General features: G+C 37.2%; 1 protein-coding gene across 3 annotated transcripts in view; it reads right to left on the bottom strand.

Annotated features, from left to right (window-relative positions):
* ME1 (malic enzyme 1) overlaps nt 1-23,805 on the bottom strand; it is a 186,250-nt gene that overhangs the window by 9,192 nt on the left and 153,253 nt on the right. For 2 of the 3 annotated variants that reach the window (XM_057527582.1, XM_057527581.1), the window contains exons 8-12: nt 22,116-22,213; nt 20,247-20,360; nt 5,495-5,600; nt 3,949-4,091; nt 2,015-2,188 (exon numbers count right to left, since the gene is read on the bottom strand). In XM_057527582.1, the coding sequence (XP_057383565.1) occupies nt 2,015-2,188; nt 3,949-4,091; nt 5,495-5,600; nt 20,247-20,360; nt 22,116-22,213 (635 nt within the window). The other variant, XM_057527583.1, reaches the window with a different exon arrangement.

Raw genomic sequence — 23,805 nt, 5'->3', positions numbered from 1 at the left:
GCAAGGGGAACAGATGGGAGCCTTAGGTTCAGAGTACCTCCTGTGCCTTTGTCTCTGACCTAAGAGTTTTGTGTCTTTTGCCAGCATCTATGAATCTGTGGCAGGCTGACTTGCTAGCCTGCAGGTAAGGTGAAATTTCAGACCCTTCACAGTTCTAAACAGCAGCTTAATAGAGCATCCCTACCGGCTCTGCTCTGTGCTGTTCTGTGAATCCTTCCTGAAGGCCCACAGAAGAGCCCACTTCCGTCCTTTTAATGACTTTACAAACACCGAATTCTCTGTTTTAATTTCTTCTCTGCTTGAAATACTAGAGTGGTTTCTGTATTCTGCACTGCACACTGAATAATAAACACTTCACTATACCAAATCAGACTGTTATTTTTTTTCCATAATGCTTATATTAGTACAGTACTACAAAGATTATTAGATAGATATGTAGATAGATAGATATTGGAGGTATGTTCTTTTTTTAAAATTTTTATTCTATATTGGAGTATAGTTGATTAACAATGTTGTGTTAGTTTCAGGTGTACAAAAAAGTGATTCAGCTATACATATACATGTATCTATTCTTTTTCAAATTCTTTTCCCAGTTAGGTTGTTACAGAATATTCAGCAGAATTTCCTGTGCTATACAATAGGTCCTTGTTGGTTATCCATTTTAAATATAGCAGTGACATGTCAATCCCAAACTCCCTAACTATCCCTCCCCCCACCCTTCCCGCCCCGGTAACCATAAGTTCGTTCTCTAACAGACTGTCATTTTAAATCTTCAAAATGCCATCATCGGGAATTCCCTGGCAGTCCAGTGGTTAGGATTCGGTGCTTTCACTGCTGGGGCCCAGGTTCAACCCCTGGTTGGGGAACTAAGATCCCGCAAGCCACGCAGTGTGGCCAAAAAAAAAAACAAACAAAAAAATGCCATCATCTAGGTAGGTTCTCCATGGAGAAATATTTACCACTTCCTCCATAATTTGGAAACAAAATTTTTATTGTCTCATTACTGTCACAGAACATAATAGAAAGTGTGAAGATTTAAAATAAAAAAAAAAAAGGTTTGTTTTCTCATACCCTGTTGATGGGAATGTAAATTGGTGTAGCCACTGTGGAAAACAGTATGGAGGTTCCTCAAAAAACGAAAAGTAGAACTACCACATGACCCAGCAATTCCATTCCTGGGTATATATCCAGACAAAACTATAATTTGAAAAGATACTTGCACCCCTATGTTCAGAGCAACATCGTTTACAATTGCCAAGATATGGAAGCAACCTAAGTGTCCATTAACAAGTGAATGGATAAATAAGATGTGGTATATATGTACAATGAAATACTACTCAGCCATAAAAAAGAATGAAATTTTGCCATTTGCAGCAACATGGATGGACTTGGAGGGCATTATGCTAAGTGAAATAAGTCAGACAGAGAAAGACAAATACTGTCGGATGTCACTTATATGTGGAATCTAAAAAATACAACAAACTAGTGAATATGACAAAGAAGAAGCAGACTCACAGATATAGAGAACAAACTAGTGGTTACCAGTGGGGAGAGGAAAGGGGGGAGGGGCAATATAGGGGTAGGGGAGTAAAAGGTACAAACTTTTAGGTATAAAATAAGCTACAAGAACATATTGTACAGCATGGGGAATACAGCCAATATTTTATAATAGCTATAGATGGAGTATAACCTTTGAAAATTGTGCATCACTATGCTGTACACCTGTAACTAATATAATATTGCACATCAACTGTACTGCAATTTAAAAAAAGCCCTCTTTTAAGAAATCAGAACATAGTCTTTCTGCTGGCTACTGAAGAACACTCTTTACTAGTGACTCAATGTGAACTTACTACCCATCCCTTACTCTCTACTGGGAAAGATTTGATCTTCTTTGGACTTTACACCTTCTAGGGAGTGAGCTGGGATACTAAATAAATAAAACAGTAGACAACCTACAATGAGCTGATCTGAGATTTTACATCCTTGGCAAACGTAGAGTATTTCACAATACCTCAGCAATGGTGAGAAAAATCTTATCCGTGATATGCCTCAGTCCACACGCCACCACACCAAGAGCAACTCCAGGAAACACATAGGAATTGTTGCCTTGGCCAGGATATAGGGTCTGTCCACTTGGCAGAGTGACAGGGTCAAAAGGACTGCCACTGGCAAAAATGGCACGACCCTGCAACACAGACACACAACTGTAAAAAGGAGGCAGGCTATCTTCAAACAAATGGATCGTAAGAGAGTAATTCAAGTACTGAGTAGTTAGAAAGAAGTCTGATTTTTCATTGACTTCCTAGTAAGTGTGAGCAAGCTATCATGATGCTGGCAGTAAGTTCTGGAGTGAGTGATTATTTCTGTTCTCTATCTTCCTCTCTACTCCTAGGAGAAGCATGCAAAGCACAGGAGACCCCAAGACCACCATCCTGTTGCTGGCAGTGGTCCAACCCACGGGCCCATCAACCATCTCTAGACTAAAGACTTCCACTTACAGGCTTCTGAAGACAAAAAGCGTAGGTTAATGTTTGAATCTTGGAAAGGATGACATTTTAGCTTACAGTTTAGAGGTCAACAGGCTCCCAATGTAATCACTGGGACAAATTTTATATATTTCTGTATTGTAAAGAATTATCTGAAAAGCCATATAGGAAAAAAATTCATTAGCACAAATGGGGTTAGCAGATAAGAATAAGATTAAATTATCAATGAGTGTCTAAAACTGTCTTTATTTTTTTCCTGGTCTTAATATTTCATCATAATATTTTTGAGGAACCTCATGTATTACAGGCTTTAAGACGGCATGAACTTAGGGCCTGTCAGGTGCTGTATTCCATACTGCCAGTCAAAAGGGGGGCGTCTGTCTGATCTGGGAGGTGATACAGATGGAAGCGTTCAGGCTTCTAAAACAGGGATAGGAAACCCTCAACAAATAAAGCACTACAATCTAAGAAATGCATTTGAAAAGTCTAAAAAAGCACTAAATCCCCAAAGCATAGTTTAAATGGTAATAGATTGGGTTATAAATTTCATCCCTCTTATACCTTGAGTCTAAATCCATTATGATATTAATAATATTAACTTATTCATTTTTAACAAATGTCATACTATATCTTTTCTATAAAGGTAAAGTATAATATGATTCAACCTTATTCAGGATATAAAAAGAGGAAAATAGATGAGAAAAAAATAGAAATTCTCATCTAGGTGTTTATCAGACACTGTTATGTCTTGCACAAAATTAGGTTTTGTTTATGCAGAGTGACATAACTCTGTCTTGTTTATCTTTTCCAGTTCATTTTAGATTTCTTTCCAAAATAAAAGTGTTAGATATATGTGACTCAACTTCTGTTTTGTTGTAATGACATTTTCAAGTCTTTTAAGGAAAAAAAGGGCTCTTGTCAACATATTGGTCAAATATATATTAATACAAGCACAGTATAAAATAAGTCACTTTTTTGGAAACAGTAAAGTATTGAAGCTTTGAGGACTCCTATCCCAACCAGGCTGGATGTCAAAATAATTGCCCAAATGCTCCACCCATGCCATCAAAATCCAAACCCAGCAGGAGTTAGCAAAGCAGAAATAAGACTGTGGTTTTATACTGTGTGCTTCAATGTTTGAGAATAGCTACTGAAAAGCTATTTTCATCAGTATCTAGGATCAAGCTTTTTCCTTTCTAACTTTTACGTTTAAATCTTAGATACTTCCAAAGCACTTGAGGAAAATTATCAATAAAACATTACAAAGTTTATTTTGTTTTATTGAAGAACAGGATTTATACAAGATTCTAAAAAAGGATATGGTTCTTATCCTTCCTGACCTGTTCACTGTTCTTTCAGTCTTGGTTATAAAATTTTTAAAGGTTAACCGGTAAGCACCTTAGATACCCTGGGCTCCCTTATAAAGAATCACAATTTGACTATTCCATTTTCGCTTTACCTTGGTCAGTTTATAGCACTGCTCTGCGGTACATTCTGCTTTGCTAGTTGGATTACTCAAAGCAAAAATAATAGGCCGTTCGTTGAAGGTTGCCATGTCTTCGAGAATTTGCTCTGAGAATGCACCTCTAATCGCAGCAACTCCTAATGTAGAAACAAGAAACCAGTGAATAGGACTATCATTGGTTAATTAATCCAGTGCCCCCAAAACAATGAGACATGTCAGGTCATTTTGTAATACCCCCTAAACAAAATATAGAATATCTGTATTAAAGTGACAAAAAAGAGATGTTCGTTAATGCCAACAACCTTTAAGGTTACTAATCTACAAGTATCTATGAAAAAAATCACAGCTTTAACATTTGACTCATTAATAAATTTAGTGACCAATCACTAGGAATTCTGATTACAGGCAATTTTATCAGGAAATAAATGTGTCTAATATATAGTATCTCTCTGTAAACAATTCTAGAAGTATATTTCAGTCTCTCAGGCTATAAAGCAATCATGTTTTATAATCCAGTGCTAACACTTAAGACAATCATCCGATTCAATGATAAAACTGAAGTATGACTCACTGAAAAAACTTGAACAGAAAAACAAAGCTATTAGCATAATGAAAATGTAAAAAGTAAGATTCCTGATGGAACATAGTTCATAAAAAACAACAATAAAGGCTTACTACTACCCATTAACTCCTGTCGTGGAGTAAGTATTTGTTTTTATTATGGTTCTCATTATTATTCTCAATACTGTCATCTGTTTCACAGAAGCTTCTAGAAATGGAGTATAATACCAAGTAAGGGTTGGCATTATATACACACAAAATAAAGGATATAAAGTTTCAAAACTTTCTTTGAGTTTTTTTCAACCACAACAAATGTGTCCATAGTAAACATCTTACTGTGCACATGCAGTGTGTAACACACTGAGTTATCTACTATGAGGAACATAAAGACATGAAATACGGTACCTGTTTTCAAGGAGGGTCTAGTTCAGTCTTTCTCAACCTTGGCCCCATTCACGTTTTGGGTTGGACAATTCCTTACTGGGGCGGGGGGGGGGGGGCTCTGCTGGGCATTGGAGGCTGCGGACCAGCATCCTTAGTCTCTACCCACTAATGTCAGTAGCTCTGACCACCCCTTCTCCCTCCAGCTGTGACCACCAAAGAATGTCTCCAGACATCGCCAAGTGTTTCCTTTCGGGGCCAAACCACCCCTCTTTTAGAACCACTGTCTATGTGGAATAATCAAGCCTGGCAAAGCGCTGGATATGCCAGGTATTGGCAGGTCGACCGAGTGAGCAAAGGCAACGGCACGCTTCAGCCGGGATCATCAGTAAGATGAAGAAGACGGCACTGAATTTACAAATCTAGGCGTCCAGGGGGTACTGTTGCTTCAGGGAAGGCGTAATTTTGTTTGTGAACGCCAAAGGTTAGAATTTCAAAAAGCTAAATTAGGTCTCAAAATTCAGCAGTAAGAAAACAAATCAGGCCCACGTGGGCTTGAGGTAGGGTTTATGGCAGGGGGGAGGAAGCCAAAGCTCACCGATGAGGGTGGTTGGTTTTATATCTCGAACAATGGCTTCTAGGTTCTTCATTTCTTCATGTTCATGGGCAAATTCCTCTTTCTCTTGTGTTAAGGCAGCACGTCCCTAAGTACAGCAAATAAAAAGGAATGATAAATCTGCCAAACATGTGAGAGTCAAAGAAATTTCAGAATATTACGCATATTACCCATATTGATGCTTAATATTTTTATGTATTATGTCTTCCAGCTGTTCTTTTTTTTTTTTTAAATTTTATAGCTACTTTATTTTATTTATTTCTTTTTTTATTTTTGGCTGTGTTGGGTCTTCAGTTCGTGCGAGGGCTTTCTCTAGTTACGGCAAGTGGGGGCCACTCTTCATCGCGGTGCAGGGACCGCTCTTCATCGCGGTGCGCGGGCCTTTCACTATCGCGGCCCCTCCCGTTGCGGGGCACAGGCTCCAGACGCGCAGGCTCAGTAGTTGTGGCTCACGGGCCCAGCTGCTCCGTGGCATGTGGGATCCTCCCAGACCAGGGCTCGAACCCGTGTCCCCTGCATTAGCAGGCAGATTCTCAACCACTGCGCCACCAGGGAAGCCCTTCCAGCTGTTCTTAAAGTCTCCTTTCCAATTACCAGAGTATTATTTCATTCACTCTTGCAACAATGATTTATGTCTCACACAATGTTCTAGGCAATGGGGATATAACAGTGAACAAAATAAAGTCTTTCCTTTATTTAATTATTATTTAATATTTAAAATCCTAACTCTACAGACATTTATGAGAAACTGGCATTAACAAATAGCAATGAAAAACATCATTTAAATAAAGATATTGTTTACTAGACATGATTTCTGTTGATAAAGCAGTGTCTTAGAGTGTGCAAAGTTGCCTTTAGTGGCTGCACAAATAATTTATGGACTACTCACTAAGAATGGAAATTGATGCCATATTTATATCATACTTTGATGTTCTACATAATTACTAGCTATATACGTTTTTATTTTGTAATGTTTTGATTATAATTGTACCATGTATTATTATCTAGGAAACATCTAATTTAATATCCTAGCTACAAAAAAGAACGTAGGATGGGGGTGAGGAGTGTTAGCTGAAAATCTGGTCCTTCCTTTTTTTTCCTCTTCTGCTCTTTCAGTATTGTATCTTTCCACATAATTAGTAGATCTGAAGATGAAATTCTCATCCACACTTCTACGACCAGGAATAAAAATCTGCTCAAATTAGAATTCTCCTCATTCATCTATTATTCAGTCTCCTTACTTCATTGAAGCTTTCATCAAAGAATGAGTGATACAATAGCTTTTTGTTCCCAGGAAGCAATAGCTAAATTAAGTGCACTACTTATTAAACTTGACTTTTAAATTATAAAAAAAATAAAATAATAACAATAATAATATTCTACCTACAAATTTTTAAGATTTTGACTACATAATAAATCACTACCTAACTTTATATGGTACTTCATAGCTTATAAGTTGTTTTCACATATTTCGTTTGATTCCCTCAACAATTTGAAAAGTAGGGCAAATACAATTAGGTTTTTGCATGAGGAAACAGAGGCTCTGAGATATCAAGCAACTTGCCCAAGACAGGTGCTAGAAATCAGTCTTTCCAGTAATACAGCACAGTACAGCCCTGGAGAAAACACTTTACAAATGGTATATGTCAACTTGTATGCAAATTGTTAACCCTGAAGATGGTACAATATTCTTGCTTTAAAAGATTATTATCAGCCTAAATGGGAAAAGAATCTGAAAAAGTATAGGTATATGCATACGTATAACTGAATCACTCTGCTATACACCTGACACTAACACAACGTTGTAAATCAACTATGCTCCAATATAAAGCAAAAATTTTTATAAAAAGGTTATCATTTTATTTTTATTTTTAAAAGTAATACATGTGAATTATAGATAACTTGAAACATATGAACCTCTTTGCACTCATTTCATCTATAAAATAAGAATAATTAGAATTTCTACGTCATCAGCTTTTTAGCGAATTAACTAATACATCTAAAGCACTCAGGACTGTGCCCAGTTTTTAACAAGAACTCAAAGTTACTTGTTATAATTTAAATTTTTGTGAAGAAGAAAAAACCATAGTTCTAGCACTTATAACTCTAGTACCTTTTTTTGTAGTCTGCTGTAAAGTGCTATTTCTGTACCACTGTTTTCTGTCATGAGCATGACTTCAGAGCTAACAGCATCCTAATAGCAGAATTCACCATTACTCACTGCTCGGTTCTAAAAAGTTGTATCTTACCTTTTCTTCCCTGCATATCAAAATATATTACATCTGAGAAACTGAAAAATCATCTTATTTAACACTAACTGGAAACGATATATGTAGCCTCATGTTCACTGCCTCATTATTCACAATAGCCAAGAAGTGGAAGCAACCTAAGTGTCCATCAATGGATGAATGGACAAAGAAAATACACATGCACACACATAGGAATATTATTCAGCCATACAAAAAAGGAAATCTTGCCATTTGTGACAACATGGATAGACCTTGAGGGTATTATGCTAAGTGAAGTAAATCAAAGAAAGACAAATACTATATGATCTCACTTATACGTGGAAACTGAAAAAACAAAAAACAAAAAGCAAACAAACAAACAACAAACTCATAGATAAAGAGAACAGATTGGTGGTTGCCAGAGGCTGGGGAGGCAAAAATGGGTGAAGGAGGTCAAAAGGTACAAACTTCCAGCTATAAGATAAATAGGTCCTGCGGGTGTAATGTACAGCATGCTGACAATAGTTAATAATACTGTATATTGAAAGTTGCTAAGAGAGTAGATATTAAAAGTTCTCATCACAAGAAAAAAACATTTGTAACTATGTGTGATGATGGATGTGAACTAGAGTTATTGTGGTAATTGTTTCACAATATATACAAATGTTGAATAATTATGTTGTACACCTGAAACTAATATAACATTATATGTCAATTATATCTCAATTTTAAAAAAACCTTATTTAATTCATTCCAAATAAAATTTGGTTTCCTGTTTCATATTCACTTCAGGAGAGAACATTCTAGGCTCTAGTAACATTAACTCAAATATTGTTAGTCTATATTCTTGTTCATCATGTTTATTAAAGAAAAAATCAGGGCTTCCCTGGTGGCGCAGTGGTTGAGAATCTGCCTGCCAATGCAGGGGACACGGGTTCGAGCCCCGGTCTGGGAAGATCCCACATGCCACGGAGCAACTGGGCCCGTGAGCCACAATTACTGAGCCTGCGCGTCTGGAGCCTGTGCTCCGCAACAAGAGAGGCCGCGACAGTGAGAGGCCCGCGCACCGCGATGAAGAGTGGCCCCCGCTCGCCGCAACTGGAGAAAGCCCTCGCACAGAAACGAAGACTCAACACAGTCATAAATAAATAAATAAAAGAACGAAAAAAAAAAAAGAAAAAATCAGTCAAGAGAATCAGATAAATTCAGTTGCTATACTTTCATCAGGAAGCATCAAATCGTTCCATAAAACCTATTATCATAGCCTTTTTACAACTTGTTATAGGTCTAACACAAATAGTTGATGTAAACCTAGACTGATTTTGTGAGTAACCACTAAATATTCTCAAACCATTCTTTTGTATTCATAAGATTTTTTAATTGCCTTTTAATAATATAAAAAATTATCACAATACCGAAATCTTTACAATTCGCACTAAATGGGGGGGAGGAGGGGGAGGCTACCTGATGCCCCCATCCTCCTCTCTCTTAGCTTCACAGCTGGGAATTCATTTCATTTACATATCTCAGTCACAGAGATTAATTAAGCATCATCCTAGCATGTGAAACGTAGCTAGGCTTAATGATAATTAGTCACAAATAAGAAAACAGAGGTAGGTATCTGCGTGCCACAAGACTCCTCCCCCAAAAGTTTTGATAGTTCAGACTTTGATTTAGGCCCCAGTTCCTCATCATCTCTTTCCTGTGTCAGTGATCTTGCCAGGACACTTTACAGTTCCTTTTACAAAAGGCAGAGTATACTTTCCTACCCCTTGCCTTTGGATTTGAACACGAGGCTTGCTCTGGTCCATAAAATGTGGGCCAGTTCCAAGCTTAGGCCTTAAGAGTAAATTGCTGTTTCTGCTTGCTCTCTTGTACCGTCACCACTGCTTTGGAAGTGCAAGCCAGCCTGCTGGTCCACGGACGATGAGCCTTGAGAAGCAGACCTGGACCCAACCTGTAGCTCAGGACCACCCAGTAGCGCCATCACAGCCACTCCCTCTGACCCACAGGCGTGTGAGAAAATAAAGAATTATTGTTTGTACGTCACTGAGACTTTGTGGCTTTCGATAACACAGGAATAGCTGACTGATACAGGGGATGATTTTAATTTGTTTTTCTTTTTTTTTATTATTTTATTTTTTTATTGAAGTACAGTTGAATTACAATGTTGTGTTAGTTTCAGGTGTACAGCAAAGTGATTCAGTTATATATTCTTTTTCAGATTCTTTTTTTTTTTCCTTATAGGCTATTACAAAATATTGAGTATAGTTCCCTGTGCTATACAGTAGGTCCTTGTTGGTTACCTATTTCGGGATGATTTTAATTGTGATTACACATTCCACCGTTTCTTTTTACCCAATGTTATTCCTATCTGTTGCTTTGAAAATAAGAGGTTCCTCAGTGAAGTAAGTCAGACAGAGAAAGACAAATACCATATGACATTGCTCATGTGCGGAATCTAAAAAAAATGATACAAACGAATTTATTTACAAAACAGAAACAGACTCACAGACACAGAGAACGAACTTATAGTTACCAAGGGGGGAAGGGATAGATTGGGAGTTTGGGATTGACATGTACACACTGTTATATTTAAAATAGATTACCAACAAGGACCTACTGTACAGCACAGGGAACTCTGTTCAATACTCTGTAATAACCTAAATGGGAAAAGAATTTGAAAAAACAGAATGTGTATGTGTAACAATCAATTTGCTGCACACCTGAAACTAACACAACATTGTTAATCAACTATACTCCAATAAAAAATAAAAATTAAAAAAATAAAATAAAAAAAGAGGTTCCTTTCCCCGAAATGATTTGATGAGAACACTTTGGCAATCCACCTGCTACCTCAATGCCCTTATTACTGCTTAGTTATTTGGTAAAAAATAATCCTGCATTATTAGAAAAAAGAGAAATTCTGGTCATGGATAGGATAAGAATCTGGAGCAGTTTGACAGTTACAGTATTTCTCTAAATTATTTCTGAGCTCTCTCTGGAAGCAGTATAAACTAAAATTCATGACTATTTTCATTCTCACAACGAGGCAATTTCTAGGACACGTACTAAATAAAGGTGCAGCTTGGGGAGATATAATTCCTGGGGATAATAACCTTCAGCTTCCAGAATTCTAAGCTAACATAGTTTTGGCTTGTTACTCTTTCCCAGAAACACATATACTCAATTGCAGGTATAAAGGCAAGTAACTACACTAAAATCTCACTAAGGTCCTACATGGCAAATACTGCAGAAATGCAAATTGCTTCTAGCACTACTTCCAGTACAATGGAGCCTAAAGGGCTAAATTATAGGCCCCAGACTCCCTTGCAGCTAGGGTTTCTGCTTTAAACATAGCACTCACCAAGCTAATGCGCCTTCACAGGACCCTGAAGGAGAAATGCACGTCATGAAGTGGTAGCCGTATGGCTCTTCTGGAAGCTCGTGGTGGTGGTGTTTGTTTCCAGGCAGCTGTGTTTCCAGTCTCTAGTTTCTAGCCCACCACCAACAGGTGGGTGCTAAGTAACAGTGGGTGGCAGCTACCATATCTGGCAACTTTCTTGTTTGTGGCCGAGACCCTGATTCTCAAATGGGCAGGAACAGCAGCTCCCTTGCTAATGCAGATTTGTGTTACAGGAACTATTCCTCAAACTTCAGCATGGTGCTTACTTCTTCAAAGGTTTAGAGATTTGCTTTTCAGGGTATCTAATGCTAGAACCTCTGCTAGGTTGTCTAACAAAGAAAAACTATCTCAGGATAACTATTCACCTACTCCAAACCAACTATAGTCATCTCAATGCAATGTAATGTAATCTTGAGAGCTGCTGATAAAATGTGTATCTCTTAGAGAAGACTGAATGAATCACTGGGTTTTGCCTCTTGGTCTTTTGGTTTCCACCTGACAAAGTTTAAGTATTATGCAAATACATTCCATCAAAGGAATAACCAATGCTGAATATGGTCAAGGAATTACCATATGTCCTAGATCTTTCTTTCAATGTTATATTAATGTATTCTAGTATCAAGTTTTCTTCTTTAATAACAGTAAAATATTATAATTAATCTTTTTTTATCTGTGGTTTACTTTGAAATAGAAAGCAGAAACCCCACTGAAAGGGTTGTGAGCAAAAAGGACATTTATAAGATTTTCAGGGTTATTAACAGAATAAGAATAGGAAGTACTAAAAATAGTTTAAGAGGAAATATGCCACAGATTTGTTTATTTTAGAAAATGTTTGGGCTCACAAAACAATAGATTCCACACAATCCATGGGAAAGCACTGTGGCTCACAGTAAGAAACAGAAGAATTAGTAGCTCACAGTGAAGGCTTGCTGAAAGCATCTGGGTGTCCAGTCTGAGGAAACAACCCATTCTTGACCATTTAGCTACTGACAAACAACACGCCAATGACAATATATCTAAACTGCTTCTGGTATACAGTTTTAAATAAACTTGCATATGATCTCCATAAAAATGGAAATCTATTCATTTTCATTATATTACCAAGCCAAGAAGTAGCCTCCCACATGAGAAAATAAAACTAGCATGAGGGCTTCCCTGGTGGCACAGTGGTTAAGAATCTGCCTGCCAATGCAGGGGACACGGGTTCGAGCCCTGGTCTGGGAAGATCCCACATGTGGCGGAGCAACTAAGCCCATGCGCCACGACTACTGAGCCTGTGCTCTAGAGCCCGTGAGCCACAACTACTGAGCCCATGTGCCACAACTACTGAAGCCCGTGCACCTAGAGCCCATGCTCCGCAATAAGAGAAGTCACCACAGCGAGATGCCCAAGCACCGCAAAAAAGAGTAGCCCCCGCTCGCTGCAACTAGAGAAAACCTGCGCGCAGCAACGAAGACCCAACGCAGCCAAAAAGAAATAAATAAATAAAATAAATAAATAAATAAAACTAGCATGAGAGTAAAAGTCTTAGAAAAGTTTTACTAGCAGCTGAAATAACCAAATTCAACCTTGTATAATATGAATTGAATAGCTGCTACAAGTAGCATGTAAATGAGAGAAGAGGGTCTAGTCTGTTTATATTGAATGTGGACCTACAAATCCATAATGTGAAATGAATTTAAAAGATGTTGAATAATCTGAAGGTGGGAGAGACATAATCCTCATTTTCTTAGTTCAATAATTCAAAATATTTTCCTGAGCTTACTGTGCCAGATTATCCCAAACAGCAAATTAAACATTTAAAAATGTATTTTACAATGTTGTCCTCACAACTGTTGATTGTGGTCAAGATAAATTGATATAAATTGTGATAAATTTTGTTGGCTTAGGGACATGAATAAATAACTAGTAGCAGAGTACATTCTTTTTTTTTTTTAAAGGATTTTCTTATTTATTTATTTATTTATTTATTTATTTATTTATTTATTTATTTATTTTTGGCTGTGTTGGGTCTTCGGTTCGTGCGAGGGCTTTCTCCAGTTGCGGCAAGCGGGGGCCACTCTTCATCGCGGTGCGGGGACCGCTCTTCATCGCGGTGCGCGGGCCTTTCTCTATCGCGGCCCCTCCCGTCGCGGGGCACAGGCTCCAGACGCGCAGGCTCAGCAATTGTGGCTCACGGGCCCAGCTGCTCCGTGGCATGTGGGATCTTCCCAGACCAGGGCTCGAACCCGTGTCCCCTGCATTAGCAGGCAGATTCTCAACCACTGCGCCACCAGGGAAGCCCCCCAGAGTACATTCTAATAGCGAACAGCAAATACATTTATGTTACTTCTGAAAACCTTTAATGATATACTCAAATTAAAGAAAAGCCCCCCAATTAGACACAATAAATGTCATCTACAAATGTTGGGGATTGAACGTGGGACTCAGGATCAGGATGGAGAAGTCCTTAGGCCCTTCCATTCACTCATGACCTTGGGCAAGTCCTTTGATACTTCTACAGATGTTGGCTTCTCCACCTAGAAAACGGTTTGGATTGGTGATGATGACAGTGTAATAAAAATGAACCTGATTTGGACTTTCCAAAGCCAACTGAGTGCCAGACTCACCTGAGGAAAAATAGATTCCTGAGCCCTGCTGCCAGATATTTTAATTCAAATCCAGGATGAGGCCCTGGAATCTGTATTTTTTAAAAGCGTCTCAGATGATTCAAGTGATTAGCCAGTTTTTAGAATCACTGCACTAAAGGATTTATCAGATCTCTACCAGAAGCATTTTTAAAAGGCATGCGATCTGTTTTCAAAAAAGTATAAAATGATGAGCTCTAAAGAAGGAAGGCTACAGAATAATGCAAAAGCACAGATTTCTAGTAGTGCTCTTTTGGCTGGCAACCTGAGATATAATGAAAAGTATTTAATGTGTTTAAGCCACCTATGTTTCCTGGAATGAGCAGCAAATCATCAAGAAGGTAGATAAACATTATATGAAAAGATGCATGCTTTTATCATGAACATCTTACTTTATTAATCATAGTGACAGCACTGGCAGCTCCTAGCCACTAAAGCCAGAACTTGGCCAGAAGACATCCATCTAGCAAGAAACATAAATTACCTAGAGCCTCAGCCCCAAAGGCTTAATTCTGGGTGGTGACTTAGGAACGCAGGGAGAGTAAGTACTGAAAGAAGGCCAGGAATCATGCAAACTAGCATCACTCAAGGGCTCTACTTGCCAAAAACAGAAGAATCAAAAGACAAAAATAAAGGTCTCCCAAGTATTTTCTATACCCTTTTCAAAGTTGATGTGAAGACCTGGTTTAGATGAAAAACTATTGGGATGTGACATTCTCTGGATCTGTAATATTCAGGCAAATGTCTTTACCTCTGGACTTCTATTTTCTGTGCCAATGGCTCACTTTTCTCCTCTTTTCAAAATCCAATTTGGAATCTACCTTCTTTACGCCCATCACTTCAGCTCAATGTGGATATAGATTTCTTATCAGTTCAGTCTCCCTATTCGGGATCCCTTGCTGAAACCGTGTCTTCATTTGGCAACGTGCACGTGGGCACTTTTTATCTCAGAAACCCCAAACTCTATGGTGTTTCTTTTTTTGAGCGTCTCTAATTACACCAAATGTACTACAAATAGCTGGGAGCTTCTTTTGAATATTATTATTTCTTTGGTTTTCCCCCCGCCACCCCTTGTTTTGTGCTGATTCTTAGTACAGAAGATACAACCATACTGAACTACTACCTTTCTCAAAAGCGACATTTGCTCTGCTGGGGGTGGGGAGGAAGGTGGCAAAGACTGTCAAGATTTTGAGTTAGCATTTCATGACCCAGGAGAGGTATAAAAAAATTAACTGTGCACTGCCACTGATAGCTACGCATTCCTCCCTACACACAGGTACTAGAAGAACTCTGGAATCCGTGCCTGCTTGGACAACCTGCCCCATTTTACTGGCCTGTTTTTGTTGTCATGTCGATAGTTTATCAGAGTTGAATCTGGCCCGTCTTTATCTGAAGACAGAACCTGTCAGTCAATAATGTTTCACTTGCAGCGCGAGTGCATGTGCTTGCTAAAGAGCTCAGAGCTCAGTTTCACCATCTCAAGGACATATTAAAAGAAGATGAAGGATGTGACAAAAGTGTTTTCCACGTTAGAGCAAAACAAAGGGGTGCAGAGTGGTCGTAACTGAAGATGACAGGTGGTTAACTCCATTAGTATTTAATTTTGTATTTGCTAAAAATCAATGTCCATAATTTTCTGACTGTCTAAAAGACTCGTGTATATAATCTTCTGCCTCTGCGCTTTTTAGTACCTACATATATAGTGATCATGCTCAATAAGAAATGGAAAAGAGGGAGGAAAAAAAGCAAGCCAGATACTTTTCACCAAGCTTCAAAGTTTCTTAGGAATCAGAATTTTTTTTTTTAAACCACAGTGTACGCAATGTATTAACCATCATTCAAGGTGATGACAGTACCACTGGCTAAAATTCTGATAATATCACAGGGGAAAGGAAAACCTTTTCCATACAGCATGGAGTTTCAAGCCCTAGACCTAAAGATTAAACTCTTAGGAAGGAAACAACTACCCTTACAACATATAAAATACTTTTATTTCCTATCTCTTTCTCGCAGGAACCACACATTTAACTATAACTGTAAAGCAAAAAACTTTTTTAATAATTGAAAACAGAACTGTGCAAAGCAGAACAAAATAAAAATAAAATAAAATAAAATACTATAGTCCTATTCTGTGTTAGATGAAGTCTATCCTTCATGATATCTACTAATACCCTACTTTTTATTTTGGAGTTTTCTGCATTAGCATTCACTTGGTTTATTAGTGAAAGCCAAGATATATTTATTTAAGAAAAAGATGAAGTCTGGATTGGTTTGTTTTGTGGCTTCTTGTTCTCCCTAAAAATGCTCCAAATTATCACTGTGAAATGCAAATACTAGTCATGCTGGAAGTGCTCCTTTTTTATCCTTTCTTTACTGTATTTATTCTCCCTCTAATTTTTATTTTGGAAGGATTTCTTTTAAACCAAGTATTAGTTTGTTTATATTAAACCGTACTAATCTTAGTGGGCTAAATAGTATGTCAACTGTTTCTTGCTGTAAGACACTAAACTATGATATTTGAGTATTAGCAGTGACCAAATAATCCATTTCAATCAACCTTACTGATACTGATGAATTATTTAAAATATTGATAATTATAGTACATATGGATATGAGGTAAATGATAGAAAATGCTACAGATGTGGAGTTGAAAACGAAAACTGAAAACAGACAACACATTAGAATAATAATTATCCAGTCTGATGATTACATAACTCCACAAATGCGCTAACCTCACAGTGTTACTTTATAGTTTTGGTTTTATGTGTTTAAAGACTGAAGGAGTTCGACTAATAAAAAATTTTATTTAGAACTTTAAGATTTTTTTACACATTATAAACAACTGCATGTAAGTTAATGAAATTAATAAAATGATTATTATTGGTTTTCAAGAGAGGTGGTAAAAAATACTAAGAATAAAGGATAACAAGCACCAAAAAATCATGTAAAGCTGAAAGCAAGATTATACCAATTTAATAGTTACTCTAAGATTTATTAGTTCTGCCACAAAAATCAACATTATAATTTTGACGGTTTAAAAACATGAAAGAAAAAGTGGTGAATTGAAGTTTCATATGTCTCTCTTGCATTAAATAGCACAAAAACTATTCAATATATAAGAATCTTTTAAAACATAACTTTATCTATCTTGGCAAGCAGAATATATGCAGCTCTTTATTTTGGCAAGTAAAGGACATGAAGTAAGAGTGACTGATTAGGTCTAGGCAACAATTTCACAGTTATTCCAAATACTAGCCATGCTGTAATCCATGTCATTCCAAGTGTTGTAATCCATGGAATTTGGAGTCTCAGTTCAGTCAATCTATGTTAAAAGTGCTTGAGATGCTAAAATCTATGATATTTTTATGAAGATGTCCCGTTGAAATGTCATGAGAAATCACGAAAGAAAACCACAATCGTGGGCTTTCACCGTTTTGATTCTTGCATGTATTACATCCCTAAGTACGGCACAGTTTGTACAGCTTTTTCCATGGCTCCCACTATATACACATGATGATCCTCTCCACCTCTGGGAGCTCAGATCCTTTTCCTGAGCATCAGTCTTGTCTCTCCAACTGCCAAAAGGACACCTCTATCTGAGGTCTCCACGGGCACCTTAAACTTGCCATGTCCGAAACTGATCTCATTATCTTTTCCTTAAACTGGCCTATTCTTTATTCCTTTTTTTTTTTTTAACATTAATGGCTACATCACTTACCTAGACACCCAAGGAGTCCTGCTAGATTTCCTTCCTCTGCTCTACTCCTCCTTTCGTATTTAATCGGTTACTAAGTATGCCAATCCTATATCCTAAATATCTACTGAATCAAACATCTTTCACTGACCCTCTTAGTCACTGCTTTATTTCAGGCCTTAATTAACTTTGATCTGTATGATGGCAACAGCTTTGTAACTAGTTTCTTAGCTTCACCTCATTTCAGTCCATCCTCCACAAGGCCATCAGAGCGACAAGAGCCTGAAAACTGCTCACGTTCAGGATTTAGAGGAGCCTTCATCACCTGTCACTCGATTCCTTTCAATCCTAATCCCTAAATGTCTCTTCTCGCAAAACATTTTCTTTTGCAAATGCTGTTCTTCTGCCCGGAAGGCACTCATTCATTAATTCATTTATTAACAACATATTTATTGTCAATTACTAGACACTAGTAGGGCTTTGAAGATAGAGAGGTAGAAGACACGATTCGTAGCTTCAATCAAGATCTCAGAGTGAAGGCTTCCCTTGTGGCGCAGTGGTTGAGAATCTGCCAATGCAGGGGACACGGGTTCGAGCCCTGGTCTGGGAAGATCCCACATGCTGCAGAGCAGCTAGGCCCGTGAGCCACAATTACTGAGCCTGCACGTCTGGAGCCTGTGCTCCGCAACAAGAGAGGCCGCGATAGTGAGAGGCCCGCGCACCGCGATGAAGAGTGGCCCCCACTTGCCGCAACTGGAGAAAGCCCTTGCACAGAAATGAAGACCCAGCACAGCCATATATAAATAAATTAATAAATAATAAATAATTAAAAAAAAAAAAAAGATCTCAGAGTGAACTTGCCATTCAACTTCCCTTATTTCAGTTTTGCATATTAAGAAGTTTAAGATGTCTATGGAGACTCGAGCTCAACTCCCAACTCTTCCTTTCGGACTCAGCTGGAGAGACACCTTGTCTTGGAACCGTCCTCAGCCTCCCTGTTCTTCTCTTTAGTGCAGTGGAAGCACCATGTCCTGTGCGCCCCTGGCACCAAGGACATATTTCTATAACACTGCCACGTGGAGTTGTAAATCTTGGCTTGTTTGAATTTTTCCCACTAGGCTGGGAGCCTCCTGAGATCAAGGGCATTACTGTGTCCCCACGAGTATAATGCCTGAGCCACAGATGATTTCACTCAGTAAACGTTCTGATTTCATGACAGTATACGTCATGTGGTCACAGTGTACAATTTTTTATAGTTATGCTGATTCTTTAAAGCAATAGGAATTTTTAAGCCAACAAACTTAAAACTTTATTTCTTATAAACTATAAACAATTACACTGTTATTATTTATTGTTAATAAAATTAATAAAATTATCATTATTTGGTCCCAGGAGATGTTATAAAGGTACTTTCTGTTTTGTTTCATGGTTTTATAGATACTCCTGTTCTACAAACAGTTATGCATATACTTTTTCTTCATTTAAAGCAAAATTTCTTGATCTATATCTTTTTAAAAATGAACATTCTTCTAGCTTTAAAGAAACACAATTATTAAGGAGAATTTGGAATACGGAGAAAGGCACTAAAAATAAGTTTTAAAGTAATATGTATTTGATGCATTTCTTTCTCTTTCATATATAACTCAATTTTTAAAGCAAAATAGTTACATATAATATAGTGTTTTCCTATTTTCACCTAACATTATATTATGAATCCTTTAATGTTATTTATAGTTCTTTGAAAATAACTTTAGGCCTGTATATTACAGGGGCTATTCCCCAATTCATGTCACAATTATCCTTTATTTAGGTAAGTATAACATATCACTATTATAATTAACGTATGATGAAACGTTTCACTAATGTAAATAGTGCTGTGATAACACCCTCACACATAAAACACTGTACACATCTCTATCTCTATGGTAAAGATTCTTAGAATGGAAACTGTTGGATCAGAAGCATAAACTTTTAAAGACTCTGGATACACATAAAATAGCTTTCCAGAAAGTCAGCACACATTCACATTTGTTTCTATATTAAATTCCTGGATACACTGCTTATCGCTGGTTTTTAAAAAAACTCACCTTCATGTGGAAGGGGGATTTACAAGTATATTTTCTCTAGCAGTTTAAGGAAGAGTGAGGGATGTACACGAGTGGCAGGAGTAATAATAATGCCTTACAACGGTGTCATGGTCACCTTCCTACTCTTATTTAGCTTCTCACAATAACCCTATAAAGTGGATACTATTGTCTCTATTAAAGCTGGGAGACAACCTCAAGGAAGTTAACACTGAAACAGCCCATTTATTAAAGTTCTTCTCAGGAATTACCATTAAAACTCTCAAGACTCTGGTTAAGAGAAAATAGCTTGTAAAAGAGTAGCTGTTTCATTTTTTTCCCTTCTTTCTTTCCAGCCAGTGTGCAATTTGACAGACAGCCCTTAGTGAAAGGAGCTGGACCTAAGTGTTTCACCCCTATCAGTCTCAAACTACCTCACTTGGAAACTAAACTAATTCACGTGGGCAGACAACCGATGGAGCTGTAAAAAGCCTACTCACATCACAGACGGGTACGATAGCCGAGCCATAGTTTTCTTCTTTATGCAGAAGAGTATCCGCATTATTGTATGACATGGTCATTCGTGTGCAATGGCTACTCTTTTAACACAGTGTTGGAGGTGAGGTAGGTGGAAACAGTAGTTGTCTTGGAGATGGGCATCCAGAATGGGATATTGATTAAAATACTGTATCTGGTTAAAAATGACAAATTCTTACCTTAACTATTAATCCTTTTGAGTCCACCAACCATATCTTCTTCATGGCTTTCTCCTTTGGTAAACCTTCTTTCTCCATGGCCATAACAATCAAGTGTGCAATCCCTAAGGCAGCCTGAAAAACAAAAATGTTTCAAGTTGTTCCACATAATCCCTTATCAAGAGTTACATTTTACTTCATTTCATCATTGTTAACAAGGAAGTACAAAATGGCTCTATCTATTGACCGAAAGAGCTATATTCTTCACTTGTACTGGGAGTGAAGTATTTTTGTCACATTTGGGTTCCGCTAAATGACAATTATTTACTCTTTTTATTACAACAGAATCACTATTATGCTGCTTTATATTGAGCCACAGATAAACCAGTGATATCCTTGGTTGTCAGCGTCTTTAACCCTGTTCATACAATTAAGATTTCCTCTAATAAGAAAATATTGAATTTAAAATAATGAACTGCTCAACCTTGCTTATGAGACTGTATTGCTTATTGTTCAGTTCAAGCTCTGCTAACTGAATTGGAAGAATGAAGCCCGGTCATTTGGAATGAGAACTTGACCAATTAGGCAATAAAATGGAACACTTAAAATATGTGTTCCCGAGCATTTATTTACTCTCTTAATTTGGACAAAGAAAGTACTGTGAGATTTCTTGCAAGATTAAAGGAATCAACTCCTTTGGTATATGATAAATTTGGTGATGATCTGTGAAATTTCCAAAACCTTTTCAGGGACAAACAAGGGCCAGTTTTGAATCATCCAACCATGAATACCTCTCTCCTGCTGAGTGCCAAGAACTGGCCTGTGGCATTCAACAAAACCCTTTGGAAATTTAAAGAAGTTTACTAAAATTAAGTACAGCATGTAACAATTCACAGAAATAAAAAAACCTCAAATTTTAATGAGCTGTAATTTAACCTTGATTTTTATTCTGATGTGAAAATAAATTTGTGACTTACCCCCTGAATACTTTCACATGTTTATACCTTGGCATGTAAGTTTCAGCTTCATGTATTTTGCTTTATTTTAAGAACAAGTAAAATCAAACCCAACACAGTATACACAGCTTCTTCCAGTGTAATACATTTATTCATAATCATATTAAATTTGAAATTTTAAGGCTTCTTAAAATATGTATAGCCAAAAGTATTTCCCCATTTATTACATTCTATAATTCTAAAAAGATTTCGGCAGTTTTCTCACAAGAAGCTCAAACTAAGCTGACATTTTAATTTCTATTTTGGGGGTGAATTATTATAACTGGAGTCTAATTTTCCTCTTTCAAATGATTAACCCATAGAAAAAGAGAACAGGAAACAGCATTATTTTGTATTCCTGCCATCTCTTTCCAACAATTTTAAATGTTTTAGTTCTTTTGCGTGTGAATGGTTATACTGCATGATGAATCTCCAATTCAAAATATTTTTTCTGAAAAACTTCTATATAGTTATGTATGTGCACATTGAATTGTGAGTCAAGTTAAGAAAATTTTGGTATGTGACACTGGAGGATACTAAAAGTTAGCATCAGCTATAATAGCTTAAATACTTAAAGGTTTCTACATATAATTAGCCACATATTGGAAACTTGTTTGGTTCCTGCACGGCACCTTAAATATGCCGAACAAAAACCCACGGCAACATTTGATAATCTTACAAATTGAAAACTGTGAAAATATCTCTATGCCTCTAAAGTCTCCTGTGAAAAATTAATATGCCTCAATACTTAATTTGAAGAATCTTTCAGTAAAACCTATAGTTTCAATAAACTAAAAATTTGAGAGACTACCTCAAACTTCAAATTCATGAGTAATGAGAATGAATGTCATGTTCACTAGTGTAGGAGAACGTAAGCACTACATAAGGCAGGTACCTCTCCAGCTCCTTGGAATAGTACGGTTTGATCAGACAGCTTATTCTTGGTTATTCGAAGGGCTGCAAGGATGCCAGCGACTGCGACGGATGCTGTTCCTGCAACAGGAAACACGTTGAGCAATCCTCACATGGGCGCTGCTGTATCCTGAATCCCAAGCCTCAAACTGATACTCATGTCTTGAAATCATCACACAACAGGTTAACTGGTGCAGAAAAGGAACCTGCGGTTGTCCTGTCCGACCCCATGCTTGCATTTGACGTGAAATTCTCAGGCTACTGACATCTGTCTTTTAAGGTAGCAACTTACGACTGTTGAAAACTTTCCAAAAAAGAAGGTTCTGTGGCTGAATTTGCTGATGCAGTGACTAAGAACCTGCTGGAGAGGGTGTGGAGAACAGGGAACCCTCCTGCACTGTTGGTGGGAATGTAAGTTGGTGCAGCCACTGTGGAAAACAGTATGGAGGTTCCTCAGAAAACTAAAAATAGAGCTACCATAGGATCCAGCAATCCCACTCCTGGGCATATATACAGAAAAAACTATAATTCAAAAAGATTCATGCACCCCTATGTTCCTAGCAGCACTATTCACAATAGCCAAGACATAGAAACAATCTAAATGTCCACTGACAGAAGAATGGATAAAGAAGGTGTGGTATATATGTATATACAATGGAATATTACTGGGCCACAAAAAAGAATGAAATAATGCCATTTGCAGCAACATGGATGCTGGAAGACAAATATCATATGACATCACTTATATGTGGAATCTAAAAAAATGATACAAATGAACTTATTTACAAAACAGAAATAGAGTCATGGATGTAGAAAACAAACTTATGGTTCCCAGGGGGGAAAGGTGGAGGGGGAGGGATAAATTAGGAGTGGGAGGTTGGGTTTAGCAGATGTAAGCTTTTATATATAGAATGGATAAACAACAAGGTTCTACTGTACAGCACAGAGAACTATATTCAATATCCTACGATAAACCATAATGGAAAAGAATATTTTAAAAAAGAATGTATATATATTCAAACTGAATCACTTTTCTGTACAGCAGTAGTTAACACAACATTGTAAATCAACTATACTTCAATTTTAAAATAAATAAATAAATAGATAAATAAATAAATAAATAAAAAAGAACACGGGGTTTGGATTCTTAGGTGGATTTCCAGCTCAACCTGTTTACTAGCTGAATGAATTTAGAGAAATCATTGTGTCCATCAGTTTGCTCAGCTGTAAAATCACTGTATTATATGAGATCAAAAAATACTAAGTGCTATTAGAAAATTTAAGTGTTTTAATTTTCAACTGGAAAAATTAACAGTTAATAGCAACGAAAAGCTGATGTTGGTGCAGTCTTTAATCAGCTTCCTACCTATGATAAATCACTGGTGAATCCCAAAGACGCTGGACAAAATTAATGTAAAAATTATTTAGTATAAAAACTGAGCTTTCCTCATCATGCCTCATGGTAGCAGAAACTTCACCAGTTCTAATTTTATTACTTTGCCACATAAGCTTTCACAGATCACAGAGTGGTTCTTTTGCTTTGAACATAATTACATGGCTCAATTTCTTCATGGTTCACGTCTGAAATATAACTCTGAAGCTTCCTGCAGTACCTCCCTGTTGTATCTACAATTTACTCCTCTAAAGTAACATTCTACCTATGATTCCTAGAT

The sequence above is a fragment of the Balaenoptera acutorostrata genome, chromosome 14 (genome assembly GCF_949987535.1).
Source record: "Balaenoptera acutorostrata chromosome 14, mBalAcu1.1, whole genome shotgun sequence".
NCBI classification, from domain to species: Eukaryota; Metazoa; Chordata; class Mammalia; order Artiodactyla; family Balaenopteridae; genus Balaenoptera; species Balaenoptera acutorostrata.
This window is presented reverse-complemented; position numbering and strand designations above follow the sequence as displayed.